Source organism: Sus scrofa, chromosome 18 (assembly GCF_054392235.1).
Source record: "Sus scrofa isolate SSC_HxYL_T2T_F1_AM1 chromosome 18, Sscrofa_HxYL_maternal_Yorkshire_Landrace_v2.0, whole genome shotgun sequence".
Classification (NCBI taxonomy): Eukaryota; Metazoa; Chordata; class Mammalia; order Artiodactyla; family Suidae; genus Sus; species Sus scrofa.
In genome coordinates this window covers 49546190-49570557 of record NC_139400.1, presented here as the reverse complement: position 1 = coordinate 49570557, position 24368 = coordinate 49546190, and the positions used below count along the sequence as shown (strand labels likewise).

Below are 24368 nucleotides of genomic sequence, written 5' to 3'. Positions count from 1 at the left end.
CGCTGAGAATGTGGTGTTTTCCTTTGATTTCCCCAGCAGTTAGCCTAGCAGGGCTTGCAAATCAAGAGCAGCTCTAAAGTGACCATGGGCGGTGCCAAGAGAGCATGGAGGACACTGCAGCATCTGCCTGAATCATTTCGGCAAAGGTAAGACCCAAGAGACCTGTGCCAACACCACCGTGTTGATATGCTTAAACTTTCGTGTCGTTTACAAACAGGAAGTACTTGGTGTCTTCAAAAGTCTGTCTGCGGTTAATATCTGGACTTTAATTTATAGTCAATCCATTCAATTTTTATTATGATAAATTTTACCAGATGAACCATGTGCTCTGAGGAATGGTTAGCCCGAAGTAGGACAGTAAAAAAAAAAATCCACCTGTCCCCTGGCTCTGCCCCAGAAAACAGTCCCTCAGCGGCACTTCCTAGAAGCCACAGAGGCAGAAGTAACTCTGCACCGTCCTTGGCTGCAGCAATCCTGAATCGGTTCTTTGTGCAAGATCATCCAGAGCCTCAGTGCCCTCAATAGATCATTCACTCCCACTAACTGCCTTCGAAATGGAAATTCCCAGGTGAAGTGTTTTTTTTGTTTTGTTTTTTTGGTCTTTTGCCTTTTCTAGGGCTGCTCCTGCGGCATATGGAGGCTCCCAGGCTAGGGGTCTAATCGGAGCTGTAGCTGCCAGCCCATGCCACAGCCACAGCAACACAGGATCCCAGCCGCGTCTGCAACCTACACCACAGCTCACGGCAACACCAGATCCTTAACCCACTGAGCAAGGCCAGGGATCGAACCCGCAACCTCATGGTTCCTAGTCGTATTAGTTAGCCACTGAGCCACGATGGGAACTCCCCAGGTGAAATTTTAACAGATGAAGATAAATGAGTATTTTTTGCATGTCACCACCCACTTTATGGTCTTTTTTTTTTTTTTTTTTTTTGTCTTTTTAGGGCTGCACCGAGGCATATGGAGGTTCCCAGCCCAGGATCTCGAATTGGAGCTACATCACAGCCACAGCAATGCAGGATCCAAACCGTGTCTGCAACCTACACCACACCACTCACGGCAACACTGGATCCTTAACTGAGCGAGGCCAGAGATTGAACCGTGTCCTCATGGAAGCTAGTTGGGTTCGTTAACTGCTGAGCCAATACAGGAACTCCTATGGTCATCTTTTTTAAAAGCCACAAGGCCAGCAGGATTGAAATTTTAAAATCTTAACAGAGGCTCTAACTTTAAAAGTTTGTTTTTCCCGTAATGATAGATCCTTTATTCTGTGTGCCATTAATGTCACTCCTTGGAGCATCTGGGCTTAACGGATCCTTAGAACTGTTTGTTCTCAGCCCTCCTTGGAAATGAAGGATACTGGTCACTACTCCTCTGGGTGGAAAACATGGTTTTTGTTTCACTTTAAGTTAGCAGGTTAAATTCTGTGACTCTTCTCCTTGAAGACCGGGTTGTGTTTTCAATGTTGCTATCACTCTTAGGGCATATGCGGAATGGTTCTGGGAGCCATGTCTCAGTTCATAAAAGCCTGCATGTTGGAGAGCCAGGTTAAGCACCGAAGTGTGGTAGAAGGTACTAGAGAACAGAAATGCTCTTCACAACACACGGAAAAATGCGGTAACTAACATCCTGAAAGCTAAAAACATAGCTCCATGGGAATTCCTGTTGTGGCTTAGGGGGTTAAGAACCCAACACAGTGTCTCTGAGGATTCGGGTTCGATCCCTGGCCTTGCTCTGGCACTGCCACAAGCTGCAGCATAGGTCGAAGATGCAGCTCGGATCCAGTGTTGCTGTGGCTGTAGGGTCAGCCTGCAGCTGCAGCTTCAATTTGACCCCTAGCCTGGGAACGTCCACATGCAGCAGATTCAGCCTTAAAAAGTAAAAGACAAAAATAAAAAATAAAAACATAGCTCCCCTCTGTGCAGCCCCAGCAAGAGCGAGTGAAAATTCTGTCACAAAACCACTAACTGTGGGTAAGGCGCTGGTCGGGGTTCAGGAGACAAGAGGGAACCTACTTTAAAATTTGACATAAAGAGAAGTTCCCATTCTGGCACAATGGCATCGACCGTGTCTCTGCAGCATCAGGATGCAGGTTTGATCCCTGGCCTGGCCCTGGGTTAAAGGATCCGGCATTGCCACAGCTATGGCATAGGTCATAACTCCGGCTGGGATTTGATCCCTGGCCTGGGAACTCCATATGCCATGCGGCAGCCAAAAAAAGAAAAAAAGAATTTGATATAAAGAAAATGATGAGCGTCTTAAGAGGTCCAGTGAAGTGCCATGAGAGTCATTTCAGCTGGGGCAATCACAGAAGACTTCCTGGAGGAGGCAGCATTCACATGACTCCTTGAGTGAAACCGGTTAGATTATGAGTAGAGACAGTAAAGAGCAGATTTTTTTTCAGTCTGCCCTAGGGGTGCCTAGGGTCTGTGATACAAGAGAGGAACAGGTCAGTGAGTCCAGGCCCAGCAAGAGGGGCGGAGCGATGATACAGGGGGAAGAGGGAAGGGAACAGTCCCTGGGGATGCTTAAGCCAGAGGAACCTGAGAAGTATACAAGCCACGGGAGATGGCTCTTGCTGAGAACACAAGGATTAAGGAAAAGAGAGTGAGGAGGGGGAGAATCCCTAGTGGCAGGAATAGGAAGGAAAAGAAGTAGCTGTAAGGGGTTATCTTATGTTGGAGGACGTGGCTGTCTCTCCAGCAGTACAAGTATGAAATCTTTGCTCTGAGTAAGCTGGGAAGTGTTGGCAAGTGCATGCTTTATAGCAGCTTCACAGAACAAATCATTTTGAGAAGAAACATCAAGTTGTTTTCTTGCGGGACTAAAGTTGCTTTATCCACTTTCAAGCATAGTATTGATTAAAATCAACTATTTCAGGAGTTGTCTTGTGGTGCAGTGGGACCTGTCATTGCTACTAAGACGGCTCAGATCACGGCAGAAGCACAGGTTCCATTCTTGGGCCCCGGGATTTCCACATGCCTCAGGTATGGCAAAAAAACCCCAAACGACTATGTCACTTGATCTAGATGGTTACATAGGCATATACATAGTTAAAATCACATTGTCCACGTAAAATACATATTTTAAGGATCCGGTATTGCCACAGCTGCGGCAGAGGTTGGGTCGCAACTGCAGCTTGGATCTGATCCCTGGCCCAGGAACTCCATATGCCGCAGGGCAGGGGAGGGGGCCAAAACAAAAAACAAAAACAAAACCCAGAACAGCATGTTATGATGCATTTTTGCTTATTGTCCACCTTCCGCCATGGAACGTGAGGAGGGATTTCTTTCTGATGTATTCCCTGCTGTGTGGTCAGAGACTAGAACAGTGCCTGGGACACTGCAACTACTCAGTAAACAGGATGCATGCATAGACGGGCCGTTTTCTGTTTTTTTTTTTTTTTTTTGAATTTGTTTTTTTTTTTTTTTTTTTTTTTTTTTTTTTTTTTTTTTTTTTTTTGCTATTTCTTTGGGCCGCTCCCGCGGCATATGGAGGTTCCCAGGCTAGGGGTCAAATCCGAGCTGTAGCCACCAGCCTACGCCAGAGCCACAGCAACGTGGGATCCGAGCCGCATCTGCGACCTACACCACAGCTCATGGCAACGCCGGATCGTTAACCCACTGAGCAAGGGCAGGGACCGAACCCGCAACCTCATGGTTCCTAGTCGGATTCGTTAACCACTGCGCCACCACGGGAACTCCCGTTTTCTGTTTTGTGACTTGGGGACAAGGAAGAAGGTTTATGTAACTGGAAGGGGAAGGGTCACAATCCGTGGGCTGATCAAAGGAGGATAAAGCAAGCGGTGTGGACTCTCCAGGTCTGGGGAGGGGCTGACAGAAACGAACAGCAGAATTGGGTATAAAAGGAAAGTGCGACGTTTCTATGCACGCTCACCCTCAATCTGTCTGCCCCTCAGTTAGCTTTGAAGACATGCTTGCTTTTACCTTTTTTTTTGCTGCCCCACGGCATATAACGTTCCCAGGCCAGGGATCCGATCCAGGCACAATTATGACCTACCCTGTAGCAACACCAGCTCCTCAACCCTCTGTGCCAAGGCTGGGGATCGACCCTGCGTCCCAGCGCTCCAGAGACACCACTGATCCTGTTGGACCACAATAGGAACTCCTACCATTTTTAATTCTTTATAAATTAACAACTGAAAAGATTCAAAGGAATTGTTATCCAATGTGTCAGGTACGCAGAATAACCATAAAATGAACACGCTGCCACCCAGTTTCTCATCCCTCTCAGCTGCGGGGAGACAGGAAGGAGCGAGGAGATGCCGGGGAGGCACGGGGGCTCCTCAGGGCTCCTCCCTCAGGCTCCCAGTAGCTTCCTCGGTTTCCCTCCTTTCCTAGGAGAGGATTTCTGTGCAGAGAACCCCGAAGCCTGAAGGCAGAATGCAGTCCTGGAGTGCTGAGCCACCTTCTGCGAGTTAAAGCCGTCTCTGGGCCTCTGTTCTGAATCAAGGAGGTGCATTGGTGGTTTTCAAATCTTCTCTTAGAGGGGAGACTGCTCCAACAAACTTCTGGATAAAGAAGCCGTGAGGCTGCTCAGACCTAAGAGGACGCCTCCTCCGTCTGCACGTGACTTTTATTCCCTCCTTGCTCAGGTCCCCACAATACCGCACTTCCTGCTCTGTGTGGGGTTCCCACATTCCAGTGGAATTCCTTTTTTTTTTTTTTTTTGAGTGTGTTTGAATGTTAAGCTAACACTTATTTCACTGATTTAAACAAGATGCACTTTATTTTATTTTATTTTATTTTATTTTATTTTATTTTATTTTATTTTATTTTATTTTTTGTCCTTTTAGGGCTGCACCCACAGCATATGGAGGTTCCCAGGCTAAGCGTCCAATCAGAGCTGTAGCCACCAGCCTACACCACAGCCACAACCATGCCAAGGATCAAACCCTCAACCTCATGGATGCTAGTCGGGTTCCTTAACTGCTGAGCCATGATGGGAACTCCTTGACCAGGCTTCTTAAAAGTGCATCTTGGGACTTCCCGTCGTGGCGCAGTGGAAATCCCACAAGAAACCATGAAGTTTCGGGTTCGATCCCTGGCCTTGCTCAGTGGGTTAAGGATCCGGCGTTGCCATGAGCTGTGGTGTAGTTTACAGACGCAGCTCGGATCCTGCGTTGCTGTGGCTCTGGTGTAGGCCAGTGGCTACAGCTCCGATTAGACCCCTAGCCTGGGAATCTCCAAATGCCGCGGGAGCGGCCCTAGAAAAGGCAAAAAGACCAAAAAGAAAAAGAAAAAAAAAAAAAAGGCAGCACGGTCAAAACACAGGCATGAATATTGTCATGAGCCTGTACCTTCATCAGGAGAGCATCTAACTCAACATAAATGGACCTAATCCCCCCCAAGCCTGATGAAGCCTGATGGGCTTTCCACTCCTAAGAGTTACCATCAAGAAAATCATCCAAAAGAAAGAAAAAAAAAATCCATGTATGGGGAGTTCTTTTTCATGGTGTTTTTCATTATAATGAACAACCGACAGAGAAGGATTGAATTACCATGTTTTCAGGGTCATATTAACAAGTACGATGCTCACTGTCACATATGACAGCGACGAGAACCATCACTGTGGAGACCGGGTGACGTGGAAAAGAGGAAAATGCAGAATAGGGACGCAGGAGGGGGGAGGCCGGCTTGCTTCCCTGTGCTGCCTCTTCCTCCTTCCTGTGTCTTCTCTCAGGTTTGCCCCCGTAGCTGTGTGTGATAAGATGGAAAAGTGAGTTGATTTATGGGTTCAAAATCCTCCGGTCATTTTCTGCTTCTGAGCCATGGACTGGCTTGGGAGAGAGCACACTGCGTGGGACTCCTGGGACTAAGGGCCTCTTCTCCCCCATTGGGCTCTGAACTCATTTCCATCACCATCCTTCCTGCGAGGGGGTAACTCTCTGGTTTGGTAATGAACCCTGAGGACAGGGAGGCTGGCACGTGGTAGGCCCTTGATTTATCTTATGACGTGAACAAAACCTTCCTCTCCTGCCTCTGTGGGTGTCCCTTATCAAGACAACACCATGTGACGCCCTGAAACAGCCACAGGAACTGAGAGAGCAAAAGAGAGCCGTGCTTTCAACTATTTCTGTCTTATGAAGTGCTTGGCAAAACTGTAGATGGATCTTTAGTGCCACGAAAAGTAGGCCAAGGGTAAGGAAAACTCGCCATACTCCGGAGACTTCAGCTGACCAGACGAAGTCTGATCCAGAATAAACAGTTCTCATCTGGAAATCTAGCAGTGCCAGAAAGGGCTGTCCGGGGACAAAAGCCCACGATGCTGATCTGCAGAATTATGTAACCTTTTAGGAAAGAGGGAAGACGTGCCATCGCGTGGGGGTGCCTGGGCAGGGCCACACGTGAGCAAACGACTCTTCTCAAGCCAAAGAAGACTTCGTTCCGGAAGAGAAACTGGCCCTTCCCATGAACTCGACCAAACTCTGTGTTCTCTATGCTCACCCAGCATCCGAAGCCCAAAACAAAGTCTGTGATCAAATCCCTCCAATAGAAATAACTTTCAAAGGGTTCCTTCCAGTCGTGGCTCCGTGGTAACGAACCCAACTAGGATCCACGAGGACATGGGTTCGATGGTTAAGGATCCAGCATTGCCGTGAGCTGAGGTGTAGGTTGCAGATGTGGCTCCAATTGGACCCCTAGCCTGGGAACTTATGTATGCCGAAGGTACGGCCCTAAAAAGACAAAAACAAAACAAAACAAAAAAAGAAATAACTTTCAAGTAGAGATGTGGGTAGCATTGCCTATGAAGGAACTGGTTTGAAATGAAACCAACGCTTAGCTGTTATGAGCAGCTGTTGTCACCGCTGTGGTGTGGGTTCGATCCCTGGCCTGGGAACTTCTGCATGCCACGGGTGTGGCCAAAAAATGCCAGTCAAAAAACACAGCTCAGTGATTGCCCTTGTGTGAGGTAGCTAGAGTAATCAGACTTAGAGAGACTGACATTAGAAGGGTGGCTTCGGAGGCAGGGGGAGGGAGGAATGGGGAGTCAGTGTTCAGTGGGTATACAGTTTCAGATTTGCAAGATAAAAGGAGGTCTGGGGATGGCTGGTGGTGATGGCTGCATAACAGTTTGAATGTACTTCTTGCCACTGAACTGTATATTTAAAAATACTTGAGATGGTACATTTTATCTGTATTTCACCACAATTTACTTAAATGCAGGAGAGTTCCCATCATGGTGCAGCGGAAACGAATCCGACTAGGAACCATGAGGTTGCGGGTTCGATGCCTAGCCTTGATCAGTGAGTTAAAGATCTGGCATTGCCATGAGCCATGGTGTAGATCGCAGATGCGGCTCAGATCTGGTGTTGCTGTGGCTCTGGCGTAGGCCGGCAGTGGTAGCTCCGATTAGACCCCTGGCCTGGGAACCTCCATATGCCATGGGTGTGGCCCTAAAAAGGACAAAAAGACAAAATAAATAAATAAATAAATGCAGGCTTGATTCCACAGAGCCTTTGCTTAAGAATGGAAAAAACTGGAGTTCCCGTCGTGGCGCAGTGGTTAACGAATCCGACTAGGAACCATGAGGTTGCGGGTTCGGTCCCTGCCCTTGCTCAGTGGGTTAACGATCCGGCGTTGCCATGAGCTGTGGTGTAGGTTGCAGACGTGGCTCGGATCCCGCGTTGCTGTGGCTCTGGCGTAGGCCAGTGGCTACGGCTCCGATTCGACCCCTAGCCTGGGAACCTCCATATGCCGCGGGAGCGGCCCAAGAAATAGCAACAACAACAACAACAACAATAATGCCACGGGAGCGGCCCAAGAAATAGCAACAACAACAAAAAGACCCAAAAAAAAAAAAAAAAAAAAAAAAAAAAAAAAAAAAAAAAAAAAAAAAAAAAGAATGGAAAAAACTTCCTAATTTTTGGTCTTCTATTTTTCCTGGGGGCTCTATACAAGATGTTTTTGGTAAATAGAGGACTCTGTTACATCCTGTTAAAAGAAAAAAGAAATATGTACTTCTTAACGTATAGGAGTCCCCCTGATTAATCATAAGAACGTTGTTCTTGCCGAAGCACCCAGAGTGAACCTAGTCCTCATGCCTGGAATGATCAGGGCTGTGCAGGTCTAGCTCCTTACCACCCCTCAGCCATCAAGTGCAAGTTCATCTTTCTATTCCACTTGTTCATCCAATAGTAACAGTTGTTACTGCCATATTGAACAAGGGGTATGTGCTGGAAAATGTGCTGAACAACTTTAACATGGGTAAGGTAAAGTTAACAATCCTCTTAGTAGAAATTATCATCCCGGAGTTCCCGTCGTGGCGCAGTGGTTAACGGATCCGACTAGGAACCATGAGGTTGCGGGTTCGGTCCCTGCCCTTGCTCAGTGGGTTAACGGTCCGGCGTTGCCGTGAGCTGTGGTGTAGGTTACAGACGCGGCTCGGATCCCGCGTTGCTGTGGCTCTGGCGTAGGCCGGTGGCTACAGCTCCGATTCAACCCCTAGCCTGGGAACCTCCATATGCCGCGGGAGCAGCCCAAAGAAATAGCAACAACAACAACAACAACAAAAGACAAAAGACAAAAAAAAAAAAAAAAAAAAAAAAAAAATTTATCATCCCCAGTTTTTGGAGGAAATACCTGAACCAAGGTAAAACTCAAATTCGCATCCTGTATAACCTACCACACTCAAAAAGACCATTGAACGATGCAGCTGGAAAAGGCATTGGGGATCCTCAAGTTCAATCTCCTTGTTGTTTACTGTCCTTTATTATGCAAATTATCAAATATATATAAAAGTACTTGGAAGAGTATGATAAACTACTCAGCTTCAGCAATCATCAACTTAGTCAATGTTTTATTGTTGTTGTTGTTGTTTTTGCTTTTTAGGGCCACACCCATGGTGTACAGAGGTTCCCAGGCTAGGGATCTAATCGGAGCTCAGCCACCGGCCTACACTGCAGCCACAGCAATGCCAGGTCCGGGCTCTGTCTGTGACCTACACCACAGCTCACGGCAAAGCTAGATCCTTAGCCCACTGAGCAAGGCCAGGGATTGCATCCGTGTCCTCATGGATGCTAGTCAGATTCGTTTCCACTGCGCCCTGACAGGAACTCCAACTTACAGCCAATCTTGTCTCATCTTTACCCTCACTTATTTTCCTCCACTCCATAGAATATTTTTGCACTATTATTTGTTAAAGTTTTTATTTGGGGAGTTCCCGTCGTGGCGCAGTGGTTAACGAATCCGACTAGGAACCATGAGGTTGCGGGTTCGGTCCCTGCCCTTGCTCAGTGGGTTAACGATCCGGCGTTGCCATGAGCTGTGGTGTAGGTTGCAGACGTGGCTCGGATCCCGCGTTGCTGTGGCTCTGGCGTAGGCCGGTGGCTACAGCTCCGATTCAACCCCTAGCCTGGGAACCTCCATATGCCGCAGGAGCGGCCCAAGAAATAGCAACAACAACAACAACAACAACAACAAAAAGAAAAAAGACAAAAGACAAAAAAAAAAAAAAAGTTTTTATTTGGAAATAATTTCAAGTATACACATAAATTACAAAAATGAAAATAGTAAAAAAAAAAAAAAACCAAACACACATTACCCTTTACCTTTATCTATTATTAATATTTATTCCATTTGGGGTTCCCATTGTGGCACAGTGAAAACAAATCCAACTAGTAACCATGAAGATGCAGGTTTAATCCCTGCCCTTGATCAGTGGGTTAAGGATCCGGCGTTGCGGTGAGCTGTGGTGTAGGTCGCAGGTGTGGCTCAGATCCTGTGTTGCTATGGCTGTGTCATAGACCTGCACCTGTAGCTCCGTTTCGACTCCTAGCCTGGGAACTTCCATATGCCATGGGTACAGCCCTAAAAAAGCAAGTGTTGGAGTTCCCATCGTGGCGCAGTGGTTAACGAATCTGACTAGGAACTATGAGGTTGCGGGTTCGATCCCTGGCCTTGCTCAGTGGGTTAAGGATCTGGCGTTGCCGTGAGCTGTGGTGTAGGTTGCAGATGCGGCTCAGATCCCTTGTTGCTGTGACTCTGGTGTAGGCTGGTGGCTGCAGCTCCAATTCGACCCCTAGCCTGGGAACATCCATATGCTGCTGGAGCAGCCCTAGAAAAGGCAAAAAGACCAAAAAGAAAAAGAAAAAAAGACAAAAAAAAAGCAAGTATTTATCCCATTTGTTTTATTTGTAGGTTCTCTTTCTCTCACCCTTCCTTTCCCCCAACACTTTTTTTTTCTGAACCATTCGAGGGTAACTTAAATACATCATGGCCCTTTACCCTTAAATACTTCATTGTGTATTTCCTGAGAATAAGGATGTTTTCTGGAGTTCCCATCGTGGCGCAGCGGAAACGAATCTGACTAGGAATCCTGAGGTTGTGGGTTCGATCCCTGGCTTTGCTCAGTGGGATAAGGATCTGGCCTTGCTGTGAGCTGTGGTGTAGGTTGCAGATGCGGCTCGGATCTGGTGTTGCTGTGGCTTCGGTATAGGCCAGCAGCTGTAGCTCCGATTAGACCCCTAGTCTGGGAACCTCCATATGCCATGGGTGCAGCTCTAAAAAGGCAAAGAAAAGGATGTTTTCTTACGTACCATAGTAAGATTATGAACCTCAGTCAGTTGAATATTGACTCAATAACTTTGTCCACTCTAACATTCGTATTCCAGTTTTGTCAGTTGTGTTCTTTAGCGTGTTTCTTTTCCCTCTGGTACAGGCTCCAGTTGCATTTAGTTGACAGTCTTTTTTGATCAGGAACATTTCCAGAACTTTTTTCTTTTATAACATTGACATTTGGGGAAAATAAATTCTTTTTCTTTTTTTTCTTTTAGGGTCACGTCTGCGGCATTTGGAATCTCCCAGGCTAGGAGTCAAATCAGAGCTGCAGTTGCCAGCCTACACCACAGCAACAGCAACACCAAATCCAAGCTGCCTCTTTGACCTACATCTCAGCTTGCAGCAATGCTGAATCCTTAACCCACTGATCGAGGTCGGGGATTGAACCTGCTTTCTCATGGATACTAGTCCAATTTTAACCTCTTGAGCCACAACCGGAACTCCTTAAATCTCCAAAACTTTTTTTTTTTTTTTTTTGTCTTTTTTTATGGCCGCACCTGTGGCATATGGAAGTTCCCACGCTAGGGGTCCAATCAGAGCTATGGCTGTCAGCCTACACCACAGCCATAGCAATGCCAGATCCGAGCTGCATATGTGACCTACACCACAGCTCACGGCAATGCTGGATCCTTAACCCACTGAGCAAGGCCAGGGATCGAACCGAAATCCTCATGGACACTAGTCAGATTCATTTCCACTGTGGGACAATGGGAACTCCCAACATCGGGTCCTTAATCCACTGAGTGAGGCCAGGGATTGAACCTATGTTCTCATGAATACTAGTCAGATTCATTTCTGCCGAGCGACACAGGAACTCCTAAAGCTCCAGCTCTGAAGGGAGACTAAGCAAAGAATTTGTGGACATGTGTTAAGATCATCACAGCACCCCTTGATGATTCTTGCCTGACTTAATCCTTAGTCAAAATAATGATTTCCCAACTATCCTGTATTATTATTATTTTGTCTTTTTAGGGCCAAACCCACAGCATATGGAGGTTCCCAGGCTAGGGGTTGAAGAGCTACAGCTGCCAGCCTACACCACGGCCACAGGCACACTGGATCCGAGATGCATCTCCAGGCTACACCACAGCTCATGGCAATGCTGGATCCTTAACCCACTGACCGAGGCCAGGGATCAAACCTGCGTCATCATGGATCCTAGTCAGGATCGTTAACCACTGAGCCACAATGGGAACCCTTGTATTATTTTTAAAACAAATTTCAGCATCATATTTCACCTGCAAAAATTTTTTTTTTACTGCACCCGAGGCATGCAAGATTTCCCGAAATTTCAAACCCGTGCCATAGAAGTAACCAGAGCCACAGCAGTGACAACACCATATCCTTAACACACTGAGCCACCAGGGAACTCCTAAAAAATAATTTTCATGTAACAAACTGACCATATTATCAAGTAGCAGGTCAGGTCAGTATTTAAATTTCCTTTTTTTTTTTTTAAGGGCCAAACCCCCAGCATATGGAAATTCACACACTAGCGGTCAAATTGGAGACGTAGCCACCAGCCTATGTCACAGCCACCGCAACGCCAGATCTGAGCTGCCTCTGCAACCTACACCACACCTCTTGGCAACGCCAGACCCTTAACCCACTGGAGGGAGGACAGGAATCAAACCTGCATCCTCGTGAATTCTAGTTGGGTTCATAACATGCTGAGCCACAACAGGAACTCCTGGAAATGTTATTTTAAGACTACCATCCAGAGGCTAGGATGCTCACTATCGTAGGAGTGGTAACTGTTTCCAGGCCTATTCAATAGAAAGAAGGAGGAAATATGTTTTTTAAGATAAAATGTATTGAACTTCCCCTGGCGGCTCAGCAGTAACAAACCTGACTAGTATCCAGGAGGATGAGGTTTGATCCTGGCCTTGCTCAGTGGGTTGAGGATCTGGAGTTGCCATGAGCTGTGGTGTAGGTCGCAGACACGGCTTGGATCCTTTGTGGCTGTGGCTGTGGCTGTGGCTGGCAGCTGTAGCTCTGATTTGGCCCCTAGCCTGGGAACCTCCGTATGTCACAGCCCTAAAAAGCCAAAAAAAAAAAAAAAAAGATAAAATGTATTGCAGGTTTATTTAGATACTCGCTGCAAACCCAGAGTTTTTATTTATCCTCTTCTGTGTGTGTGTATACACACACACATATATATACACACAAATTACTATATATATATATATATATGTGCATAAATATATTGTCTTGAGTGCCTCACCCACAGCTTATGGGTCCTTAACCCACTTAGTGAGGCCAGGGATTGAACCTGCATCCTCATGGATGCTAGTCAAATTCATTTCCTCTGAGCCACAACGGGAACACCTTTTTTTTTTTCTTTTTTGTCTTTTTAGGGCCCCACAATTGGCATAGGGAAGTTCCCAGGCTAGGGGTCGAATCAAAGCTGTAGCTCCCAGCCACAGCCACAGCCAGAGCAACACCAGGTCCAAGCCTCATCTGCAACCTACACCACAGCTCAAGGCAATGTCATATCCTTAACCCAGTGAGCGAAGCCAGGGATTGAACCTGCATCCTCTGGATACTGATTGGATTTGTTACCCCTGACCCACAATGGGAATTCCTCCTCTTCTATTTTTCCTTTCTCCTGGAAAGGCAATCCCAGTTCTAACAAGATTCTAGTAATAAAAGTTTAGATTATTTATTCACTTGCTTTAACCCACAGTATATACACAACAGTCTCAGAATGCTAATACCAATACTACCACTAAAACAAAGTTTTTTTTCTTTCTTCCTTAGGGTTTTTTTCCACTAAGGGGACAGGGATACACAAATTACTGTTTTAAGTTGATGAAAAGTCCCTTTTTTGTTGGGTTATGCCACCCCCTGTATACAAATTTAGATTCTCCAGATTCATCCTAAAATTTTACAATTGAATTTTTTTTTTTTTTTCTTTTTAGGGCCACACCTGCAGCACATGGAAGTTCCCAGGATAGTGGCTGAATCAGAGCTACAACTGCCAGACACAGCCACAGCAATGCAGGATCTGAGCTCTATTTGCAACCTACATCACAGCTCATGGCAATACCAGATCCTTTAGCCCACTGAGCGAGGCCAGGGATTGAACCTGCATCCTCATGGACACTAGTCAGATTCATTTCCTCTGTGCCACAACAGGAACTCCCTGAATTTTGCTTTATAATTATGTAAAATATTTACACAGTTTCAGATTTAAAAAACAAGGTGCATTCAAAGGAGATTTTATTATTCTCCACCATTCGGTTCCTTTCTTCTCTCTCTCTCTCGTTAAGCATTGAAAAATGTTAATAATTGGAGTTTTGGGTGGCTCAGCTGCTTAAGTATCTGGCTCAGGGCATTGCTGTGGCTCACCATTGCTGCTGTGGCTCAGGTTCCACCCCTGGCCTAGGAACTTCCGTATGCCATGGGTGCGGACAGAATAAATAGTTAATTTTTTAAAAATAAAAATAAAAATGTTTATAATTTCTTTCTACTTTAAACACATAAGCAAATATTATAAACATATATTTTACTGTACACACACACTTTTCTCCACTTTGCCCTTTAATGAAATATTCTGGAGATCTACTAAATGGGTCTGATATTATTTAACCAATCCTGATTTAACCAAGGACTGATGGACATTTGGGTTGTTTTCTGGTCTTTTTGCTAGTACAAATACTATGATAAGAGATGAAAGCCTTGTTCATACATTAAAAAAATTATTTTTTAATTAAAACAATTTTTTTTTTTTTTTTTTGTCTTTTCAGGGTTACACCCCTGGCACACGGAAGTTCCTAGGCTAGGGGTCAAATCAGAGCTGCAGCTGCCGGCCTACACCACTGCCACAGCAAGGCAGGATCCAAGCTGTGTCTGCAACCTACACCACAGCTCACAGCAACAGCAGATCCTGTTGAGCGAGGCCAGGGATTGAACTCAAAACCTCATAGATACTAGTCGGTTTCGTTACCGCTGAGTCACAGTGGGAACTCCTAAAAAGTATTTTTGGAGTTCCCACTGTGGCTCAGCAAGTTAAGTACCTGACCTTGCCACTGCAGTGGCTCAGGATCGATCCCTAGCCTGGGACTTCCACATGCTGCAAGTGGGGCCAAAAAATATATATATTTTTGCCAGTTTATCTTTGGGAGAGGACCCCTAGATATAGGATTGCTGGTCAAAAGGATTACTACTTTAACCAGTATTGCCCAAATCTCCAACAACTACCATAATAATTTGCAGGACTATCAGCAATGTACGAGCAGACTGTTTCTCCAACGGTACGTCCAATTTTTGAATTTTTGCCAATTTAATACATGAGATATAGTATCTCAGTTTTGGTTTTACTGTGTGTTTCTCTTAGTATGAATTAGATAAGCATGTTTTTATATGGGTTTATTGTTCACCTTACTAGCTCAACTTCTTAGAGTTTTTGATCTTTTTATTTGGAAAATCTCTTTAAAAATATTAGAGATACTAGGAACTTTTTTTTCCTGTTTTGTCACTTGTCTTTTTATTGCCCATGGTGTCTTGCTCTATAAAAGTTTTGTTTTTTTGTTTTTTGGGTTTTTTGTTTTTTGTTTTTTGTTTTTTTTAGCTTTTTAGGGCCACACCCATGATATACAGAGTTTCCCAGGCTAGGGGTCTAAGCAGAGCTACAGCTGCCAGCCTACGCCACAGCCACAGCCACGCCAGATCTGAGCCACGTCTGCGACCTACACCACAGCTCATAGCAAAGCCAGATCCTTAACCCCACTGAGCGAGGCCAGGGATTGAACCCGCAATCTCATGGTTCCTAGTGGGATTTATTTCTGCTGTGCCACAATGGGAACTCCAAGTTTTTTTTTTTTTTTTGTATTTTGTTTTATTGCTTCTGGAATTTGAGCTAGTATCAGGAAAGTGTTCCCTATTCCCTAATTATAGAGAAATTAATCTATGTTTCTTCTAGTGCTTCTATAAATATGTATATTTTGTGTATGAAAAATTATTCAAGCACCCTTTGTTGAAAAGACTATCTTTCCCTGTTGAACCACCAGGCATTTTTGTCAAAAAAAGAAAAAAAAAAAAAAAAGACCCTAGACATGAGAATCTGTTTCTGGATTCTATTGTAAAGCACTTACCTATGGGCTTATGCAGTACCACATTATCTCTATCAGAGTAAAAATTAGAGGGGTTCGCCCTGTGGTGCAATCTGGCATCCGTGGCATTTCTGCAGCACCATGATGCAGGTTTGATCCCTGGCCCAGCACAGTGGGTTAAAGGATCTGGTGCAGTTCGCTGGCTCAGATCTGATCCCTGGCCCAGGAACTTCCACATGCCATAGGGCATCCAAATAAGAGAGAAAAAAAAAAAAAAAAAAAAAAGCGAGAAAAACAGTAAAAATGTGAAATTTATTGACGTAAATCTCCCAACTTTGTTCTTTTTATAAAAACGGTTTTGTCTCTGGTGGGTTCTGCGGCACATGGAAGTTCCCAGGCCAGGGATGGAAACTGAGCCAGAGATGTGACCTACACCACAGCTGCAGCAACGCCAGGTCCTTAACTACTGCGTTGTACTTGCACCTCCACAGAGACAAACCAGATCATTAACCCACTGTGCCATAGCAGGAAATCTTCCTTCGCTTTTCTATATAAAATTTAAATTCAACGCATCAATTTCTATGAAAAAGGATATTAGCATTTTGATAGAGGTTGCATGGACTATATGGATCAATTTGGGGAGAATTGTCATCTTGACAAAAATTTATTTTTCCAAACTTTTAAACACGATCTATCATCTCCATTTCTTTAGTTTTTTTGGTTTGTTTATTTGTTTTTTGTCTTTTTGCCTTTTCTAGGGCTACTCCCGTGGCCTATGGAGTTTCCCAGGCTAGAGGTCTAATCGGAGCTGCAGCTGCCGGCCTCACCAGAGCCACAGCAACGCAGGATCCGAGCCGTGTCTGCGACCTACATCACAGCTCATGGCAACACTGGATCCTTAACCCACTGAGCAAGGCCAGGGATTGAACTGCCCTCATGGTTCCTAGTCGGATTCCTTAACCACTGAGCCACGACGGGAACTCCTCTTTAGGGCTTTTTTATTCTCTCTCAGTAACATTGTATATTTAGTTATCAGAGTACAGGTCCTGCACATCTTTTGTTAAATTTCTTCCTAAGTATTTTTGTTGTTAATGAATTTTTATGGTTGATAATACAAAAAATACAACTACTGTATTTTTATATATTTCTCTTGTGTCCTGTGACCTTGCTAAGTTATCAGGTTCTAAGAGATTTTTTTATCTTTTAAAACTCTAATATATATATATTTTCTTTTTGTTGCCTTATTTGCCCTGAGTAGTACAATTTCAAATAGAAGTGATGAAAGCAGGCAATCTTGTCTGATTCCTGATTGTAGGGGGAAAGTTTTCAGTCTTTTACCATTAATATATTAGCTGTGGGTTTTTCATAGATGTTCTATATTAGGTTGAGGAAATTTCCTTCTTGATTTGCAGCTTTTATCACAAATGGTCCTTGAATTTTTGTCAAATCATTTTTCTGTGTCTATTGAAATGATCATGTTATTTTCCTCCTTTTTTCGGTTAATATGGTATATTATGTTAAACCCACAGGCTTTCCACTGTGGCTCAGTGGGTTACAAACCCAACTGGTATCCCTGAGGATGTGGGTTCGATTCCTGGCCTTGTTCAGTGGGTTAAGGATCTGGTGTTGCTGTGAGCTGTGGTGTAGGTCGCAGATGTGGCTCGGATCTGGTGTTGCTGTGGCTGTGGTATAAGCTGGCAGCTGCAGCTCCGATTTGACCCTTAGCCTGGGAATTTCCATATGCTGCATGTGCAGCCTTAAAAAGCAAATAACAAAAACAAAAAAAGCCCATTCGGTCAAATCCTTTTATATTGTTGGATAGGTTTTTTCTTTTTTTTTCTGTCTTTTTAGGACCACACCCACAGCATATGGAGGTTCCCTGGCTAGGGGGTGAATCAGAGCTACAGCTGCTGGTCTACACCACAGCCACAGCAGTACCAGATATGAGCCGAGTCTGGGACCTACACCAAGCTCACAGAAATATCGGATGCTTAACCCACTGAGCGGGGCCAGGGAGCGAACCTATATCCTCATGATACTAGTCAGTTTCGTTTCCGCTGAGCCACGACAGGAAGGAAAGTTTGTGTTTTTAATGCCAGCCCATTTGATGTTAATTTGCTGACACATCCTTCTTCTAGGAGTTCCCATAGTTGTGCATCAGAAACAAATCCAACTAGGAACCATGAGGTTGTGGGTTCAATCCCTGGCCTCGCTCAGTGGGTTAAGGATCTGGCATTGCTGTGAGCTGTGGTGTAGGTTGCAGACAAGGCTTGGATCCTGCATTGCTTTGGCTGTGGTATAGGCCAGCAGCTGTAGCTCAGATTCAACTCCTAGCCTGGGAACCTCCATATGCTGCGGGTGCGGCAGTGAAAAGCAAAAACAAAACAAAACAAAACAAAACATACATATATATATATATATATATATATATATATATCCTTTTTCCATAGTGTCATAAATACTCCATTGTGAATGACTTCAATTCCAAAATAGTGGTGTGGTCTGAATGATTCTATTGTAATTAAAATTCCCCTTGTGACCCATGAACACCTTTATATGGGTTTCATTGTGTTCCTTCTATGTGCCAGGCATTATTAGATGTAGAGGGTACAGAAATAGACAAAAGCCCTTGCCCTCACAGCAGTGGAGACAATATGTATAAGGTAATTGACCGTTAGGCAACATGGAATACAATTCAGATGTAAATAAAAGGAACTCAAGGCAGTAGAATGTTTTTTTAAAAGCCTCTTGGAGGAAGTTACATGAAGTGTATAATTTAGGCCAGTAAAGTAAGCAGAGACCAGAATCTAAAGGCCTTGTAAATCAGAAAGGAACTTGGATTTTCTTCTAAGCACAATAAAAGTTCTAAGCCAAGGCATAAAATTAAATTTGTTTTAAAAAGCTAAGTCGATGGCTTTGTGGAGAAAGTGTGAGCAAAGGATTGCAAGAGAGAGCATTTGGGGGGAAATGAGAATGGGTGTGGGTTTGGGGGGTCATGAAATGTTCTGCAATTGTGTGACACAAAGAGCACTGAATTGTACGGTGTGTGACTTAAAGGTCAATAAAGCTTTTGTATAAAGAGGTTCAGGAAATTCAATTCTCCAGGTGAGAGACGATCAGGGCTCTAGATTCATGTGCTGGTTCAAGGGGTATGTGAGAGCCTCAAGGCCTGGAGGCTGACAGACTACTGAGCTGAGGTAGAGGCAAGAGTCCAACTTGCATAATCTGGCTTAAGCAACAAGATGGACGACGGTGCCATTACTGATAGAACGAGAACCAGAAGATGTCAGCTAGGGGTAGGGGGAATCTTAACACGTGGTGAATTTGTGATAAACTTGAGACATTGACGTTATAAACTATTGGTGTTCCCCTCAAATTCGTAAGTTGAAATCCAATCCCAACATGATGGTATTGGGTGAGGTCATGAGGTCATGAGGTGGAATGCTCATGACCTCGTGACAGGCCAGAGAACTTACTACGTCTTTTTCTGCCACAGGAGGATAAAACAAAGTTGGCACTCTGCAACCCAGAAGAGGGCCCGCATCAGAACCTGACCATGTTGGCACCCTGATCTTGAACTTCCAGCCTCCAGAACCGTGAGACATTTCTGCTGTTTCTAAGCAACCTATGGGTACTTTGTCATAGCAGCCTGTGCTAAGACAGTATCCACATCTGGTTCTCAGGTGAAGGTGTGAACAGTATTGTTGAGGGAACATGTGAATAAAAGACCAAGATTTCAGAGATGGTTAGAGGTAAAGTCAGTGACTCTAAGGTTCTAGATGTAGAACGAAAACCAGAGGAGCATAATGTCACAAATCCCGTTTGGAGTCTTCCAAATAAAGTGTTTAGCAATATACAATACTATTATTGTCAAATAAGACAGAGTATCTTCTGTGCTTAAAAAAAAAAACAGCAACAAATTTCAAGTTTGGTGAATAGTGGCAGAAACTAGTCTCACTTGAGTTCAGTGGTAAAAGTGAGATGTGGTTCATCAAGAAACAATTCAGACAAGGAACTGGGTTTGTGAAGAAGGGGTTGCGGGAAAGATTTTTAAGAATTTTGTTTTGGAAGGAGTTTCCTGGTGGCTCAGCAGGTTAAGGTTCCATGTTGTCACCACTGTGGCACAGGTTTGGTCATGTTTAAAGAAAGGCATGGATCCAATTAGAGAAGCTGAGATAGTGGAGGAATGAGAAGGCTACGTTAAGAATCTGCTGGGGAGGACTGCTTAAGATTTAAGGTTCGGGTAGGGTCCAGGAATCTGTATTTAAGTTTCCCATGTGACTCTTGGTGCTCAAGCAAGTTTGGGAGCTGGGAGAATCACAGAGCAAAACATTGTAGAAAGGTTGGAAAGGCTAGTATCTCTAACACAGATCTTTCATGCTTTGATTCTCTAAGCAGGAGAGGAAAAACTTATAATGGATATAGGTACAGACAGATGTGATAATGGATAGTTCAGAAGTAATCTGCTCACAGCAATTGGGGAATGGATGAGTTTATAGGACTGGAGGTTTCAAATTGTTTTGAAGAATGAAGGACAGGTTGCTAATGTTGAGAAACTGGTTGAGGATGGTGACCTCAAGTTATCTAAGGGCATCAACCTGTGCATTACGCAGTTTTCCGTAGCAGTTGCCAGCAACCCAACTGTAATTAGAAAAGGCAGAGGGAACTGAACTCATCTAAGATTCGGGTTTTGCCACACAGTTATAAAATAACTGATAACAAGGCAAAGGAGTTTAGGATATTGCCAAGAACGTCTTTATTTCTCTTTTACTTTAAAAGGATGGTTTTGCAGGGCATAGAATTCTACATTGGTAAGACTTTTACTCAAACACTTTTATTTTATTCCACTCTTGTCTGGTTTCTGAAGAGAAGTTGGATATATTTATCTTTATTCCTGTATACCTTCCCTCTGTAAGTATTTTTTTCCCTTGCTTCAAGATTTTTTTTAATCTCTGATTTTCTATAATTTGAAAATAACATGCCTAGGTATAATTTGGACTGCATTCAATAAGCAGTAGGAGGCAGTTAAGGTTTGTAAACATGATCAACAAAATGCTCTAGGAAGACTGGTCATCTAAAATCAAATCCTTGTATTTAGAAGAAGGTCTAAACCAATGGTTCTCAGTGGGACTGGACAAACGAATAGCCTGTAGTACTTTGAAGAAAGCAGAGATTATGGTTTACTTTGGAATCAAGCTCGGGCATCTTCCCAAGCTTTCCAAAGTGCACCAAGAGGACTGTCACATGCAACTGGGGCTGAAAGGCACTGTCACTCATCTGTTAGTTTATGTTCACACGGTAAGGCTCAAATCAGACAAATATACATACATTTTGAAGAAATCACCTTTAAAAACTAAGCTGGCCCAGAAAAATTAAAAGCACAACATTTGACCATTCCCATCACAAAAGAAAAACAGATATTGAATATATACAATTTATTTAATAAATTAATGTCATTCAAAATACAGTGCCAAAACATTATGCAGTTGAACATGCGAGTAATGTTTGTCATGAAGCACCTGTGCTCATGTTAGGTTGGCGGCGCCCCGCTACTGCTAGTGGTTCCTGGGATTAATGCCAGAGCAGCACTAGTTATCTGCTCTCCTGCACAGCTAGTGCAGAGAATTCCTGAACAGTTCACCTTTCTAATCCTACCTCCCACTCACACACACAACAGGTTAAAAAAAACACACCCTGACAGCTAACAGGTATCTATACACAATCACTCTACAGTAATGCTTGTTATTAAATTAAGATGTAATGACCTGGTTAACCCACTCTAAATCTTTAAGATGGAGAAATACAACAGCAGCAGGTAGGTATATGCATGAGCCAATGTTAATGTAATACAGAAAGTGGAGGCATTTACTGATTAAAGCTCCACACAGACCCGCAAAATGAGGGACTAGCAATTCTTATTGCAAGCCCAGCAACTTAACTCCACATCTGGTAAATGACCAGCTGGTTGGAAGACCTGTATTCTAGATAGACAAGTATAAGTTAGTGAAAAGAGAATACATGCACCTAATAGTATAGTTAGACTGATCCTGCAGTCATACTTTCCCTGTGCAAAACAATAAAGTGGAAGATCTTCCTCAACTATAGTATAGGATTTAGACAACATTTCTTTTGCTTTTTAGGGCCGCACCTGCGGCATATGGAGATTCCCAGGCTAGGGGTCGAATCGGAGCTACAACTGCCAGCCTACACCACAGCCACAGCAACAAGGGATCTGAGCCACGTCTGTGACCTACACCACAGCTCACGGCAACGCCAGATCCTTGACCCACTGATCGAGGCCAGGGATTGAACCTGCATCCTCATGGATACCAGTCAGGTTCGTTTCTGCTGCACCACAATGGGAACTCTGATTTAGACAACGTATCTATACCAACATGGACATTAGTGCTAAGTGCAGCTCAATTAACTACACTGGAAAAACTGTATTCCTGGACTTCAGAACAGAAGCACGGGAATGAAATACATATACTAAAATAACCTCAGCACAATTTGTGATATACCACACTAGGAACAGGAAACTACTTTAATAAGTGAACTTCTGGAACTGTACATACACAGGGCTAACAATGTTAGATAATTCAGATTCTTATGCTCTCATGATACACATAAAAGTTTCTCAATTATTGGATAATCTATTTCATATTATGGAAGCATATCTTTTCTGTAAGACTCACTGATATATATTATACTGATGCAAATATTAAGTAGGGCATAAAAATAAAATTTATCAAAGATAGATTTTTATGTACTCATATTCAGTCCTTTCATAGCCTCTTATTTAGCAAAGAAAATGACAAAGCAAATAGATCAGGTGTGCACTCCCTCAATGCCTCCTAACTATACAGGCGGCAGTGCAACCATTTCTCCATCCAGTTCAAACTCCTCTGTTCCATCGGGTGAAAAAAGGTAAGTTGGTGGTTTCCATGGAGATTCTTCAAGGCAGGATGGATAAAGTTTCCCCACAGTGCATCGAAAATCTCTCCCTAAGTCCCACAGTACACGTTCAGATATGTGCTGCCGCAGTGACCACTGGTCAAGTTCCAGATCATACTGGTAAGTGACGTACTTAGCTCTCTCATTTAAGTGGGTTTCTCGCATAAACACACAGAGAGAATTTGAGATCACAACAGCTCTAACACAAGGGTCTGAGTACCTCTTAGCAGGGATGTTGGCTGCCATTTTCCACTCATTTTTATTCACATCATAAATTTCCACAGTTACTGAAGACCCATCTACAGTACCAGAGGGGAGTCTTATGCCAGAATTGGTAGCAATGTGCAACCCTCCAATATAGAAAATTTTATCACCAAAAGCTGCAGCTGAAGCAAAAGACCTGCTGGTCTGTCTCATGGCCATTTCTACCCATGAATCAGACCTTGGAAAGTAACAGTACATGAGGTTCAGTGTCATCACATAAATGCAGTCATGAACCACAACTGCTGCACTCCACTGCCAAGCACAAGGCAAAGGGCTCACCATTGTCCACTCATCCTTCTCCGTGTCGTATCTTTCTACAGTCCTCCGGTTAAGTTCTCCACCCACGCTGTCGCCTCCAATTGCATAGATATAGCCTTCGCAGCAAACCAAAGATGGCTTTATGCGGACAAAAAGCATTGGGGTCTTTGGAAACCAGGTATTTTGCTGTGCATCAAACCAATAAAAGCAATTCACAGTTCTGAAGGCAGTCTGAAGTTTGCTTGTTTTACTGTGATTTGTTTTTGTGTTTTTCAGAGGAACTTGACCACCTGCTATATAGATGTCATTATCAGGCGTTACAACGGTCCCAACCTTATGTAAATCAGCTGGTGGGCTGCAGAGCTTGTAAACTTTTTCTGCTTGAGGGCTGTAACAGACAGAAGAGTAAAGACTACAAGGATTTTCTGAAGATGCTTCAATGAAAATCATCATCTCCTCTTTAGTCATTCCGAGTCGTGGTTTGAAAAACTTGGGCATGGACTTATACAGACCTTGAACAACTACAGACTTGTCATTGGGTGGCAGGCCTTGAAACCAAGCTCTCTGCGTTACTTCTGAAAGTGCATCAATTCTGATTTGGCTAAGAACTGAAGACAAATACTGGGATCGTGATTCCGTGTTGTACTCTAGCCACAGCATAGCAGCTTCGCGAACGGTCTCCTCCTTTTCCACATTTAAATTGTCACTACTGAGAATGTCTATCAGTAAATCATGTGACAGCTGCATGAAAGCTTCCTGGTGATACACAGCAGTGAACTTGTGTTCCACCATCCTTTTAGCACTTTGTTTTAATTCCTCACAACTGAACAGATCAGCAAAACTCAACAATCGCACACAATTCTCTGCATTAATTTTTTTAATTAAATATTCTCGACAACGTTGTAACACATCTTCTACCTAAAATGGAAACAGAAAAGGCTGATAAAGGCAGGACAGACAAATAGTATAACTGTAAGTTACATAAAAATACAAACACTATAGTTTTTGAAAAAATTTTTTTAAGGCTGTGGCATATGGAAGTTCCTGGGCCAGGGACTGAATCTGAGCCACAGATGGAATCTATTCCACAGCTGCAGCAATGCCAGATCCTTAACCCATTGCACTGGACTTGGGGATCAAACCTGCACCATGGCAGACAATACTGGATCCTTAACCTGCTGTGCTACAGCGGGAACTCCCTATTTTTAGAATTTTTTTATTATTACCTCTTTTCTTTCTTTTGGCTGCCCAATGGCAC

General features: G+C 43.9%; 1 protein-coding gene and 1 long non-coding RNA gene across 5 annotated transcripts in view; one reads left to right on the top strand and one right to left on the bottom strand.

Annotated features, from left to right (window-relative positions):
- The window catches only part of LOC106506824 (uncharacterized), a 29514-nt gene extending 6490 nt beyond the window's left edge, over positions 1–23024 (top strand). The window contains exons 2-4 of the long non-coding RNA XR_002340404.2: positions 37–146; positions 2881–2987; positions 19131–23024. This is a non-coding gene — a long non-coding RNA (uncharacterized LOC106506824). The remainder of the gene's footprint in view (positions 1–36; positions 147–2880; positions 2988–19130) is intronic.
- Positions 21055–24368, bottom strand: part of KBTBD2 (kelch repeat and BTB domain containing 2) — a 33086-nt gene continuing 29772 nt past the window's right edge. For all 4 annotated transcript variants that reach the window (XM_085005909.1, XM_021079001.2, XM_085005910.1 and 1 more), the window contains one exon: positions 21055–24028. In XM_085005909.1, the coding sequence (XP_084862035.1) occupies positions 22493–24028 (1536 nt within the window). In that variant the 3' untranslated portion in view covers positions 21055–22492. The remainder of the gene's footprint in view (positions 24029–24368) is intronic.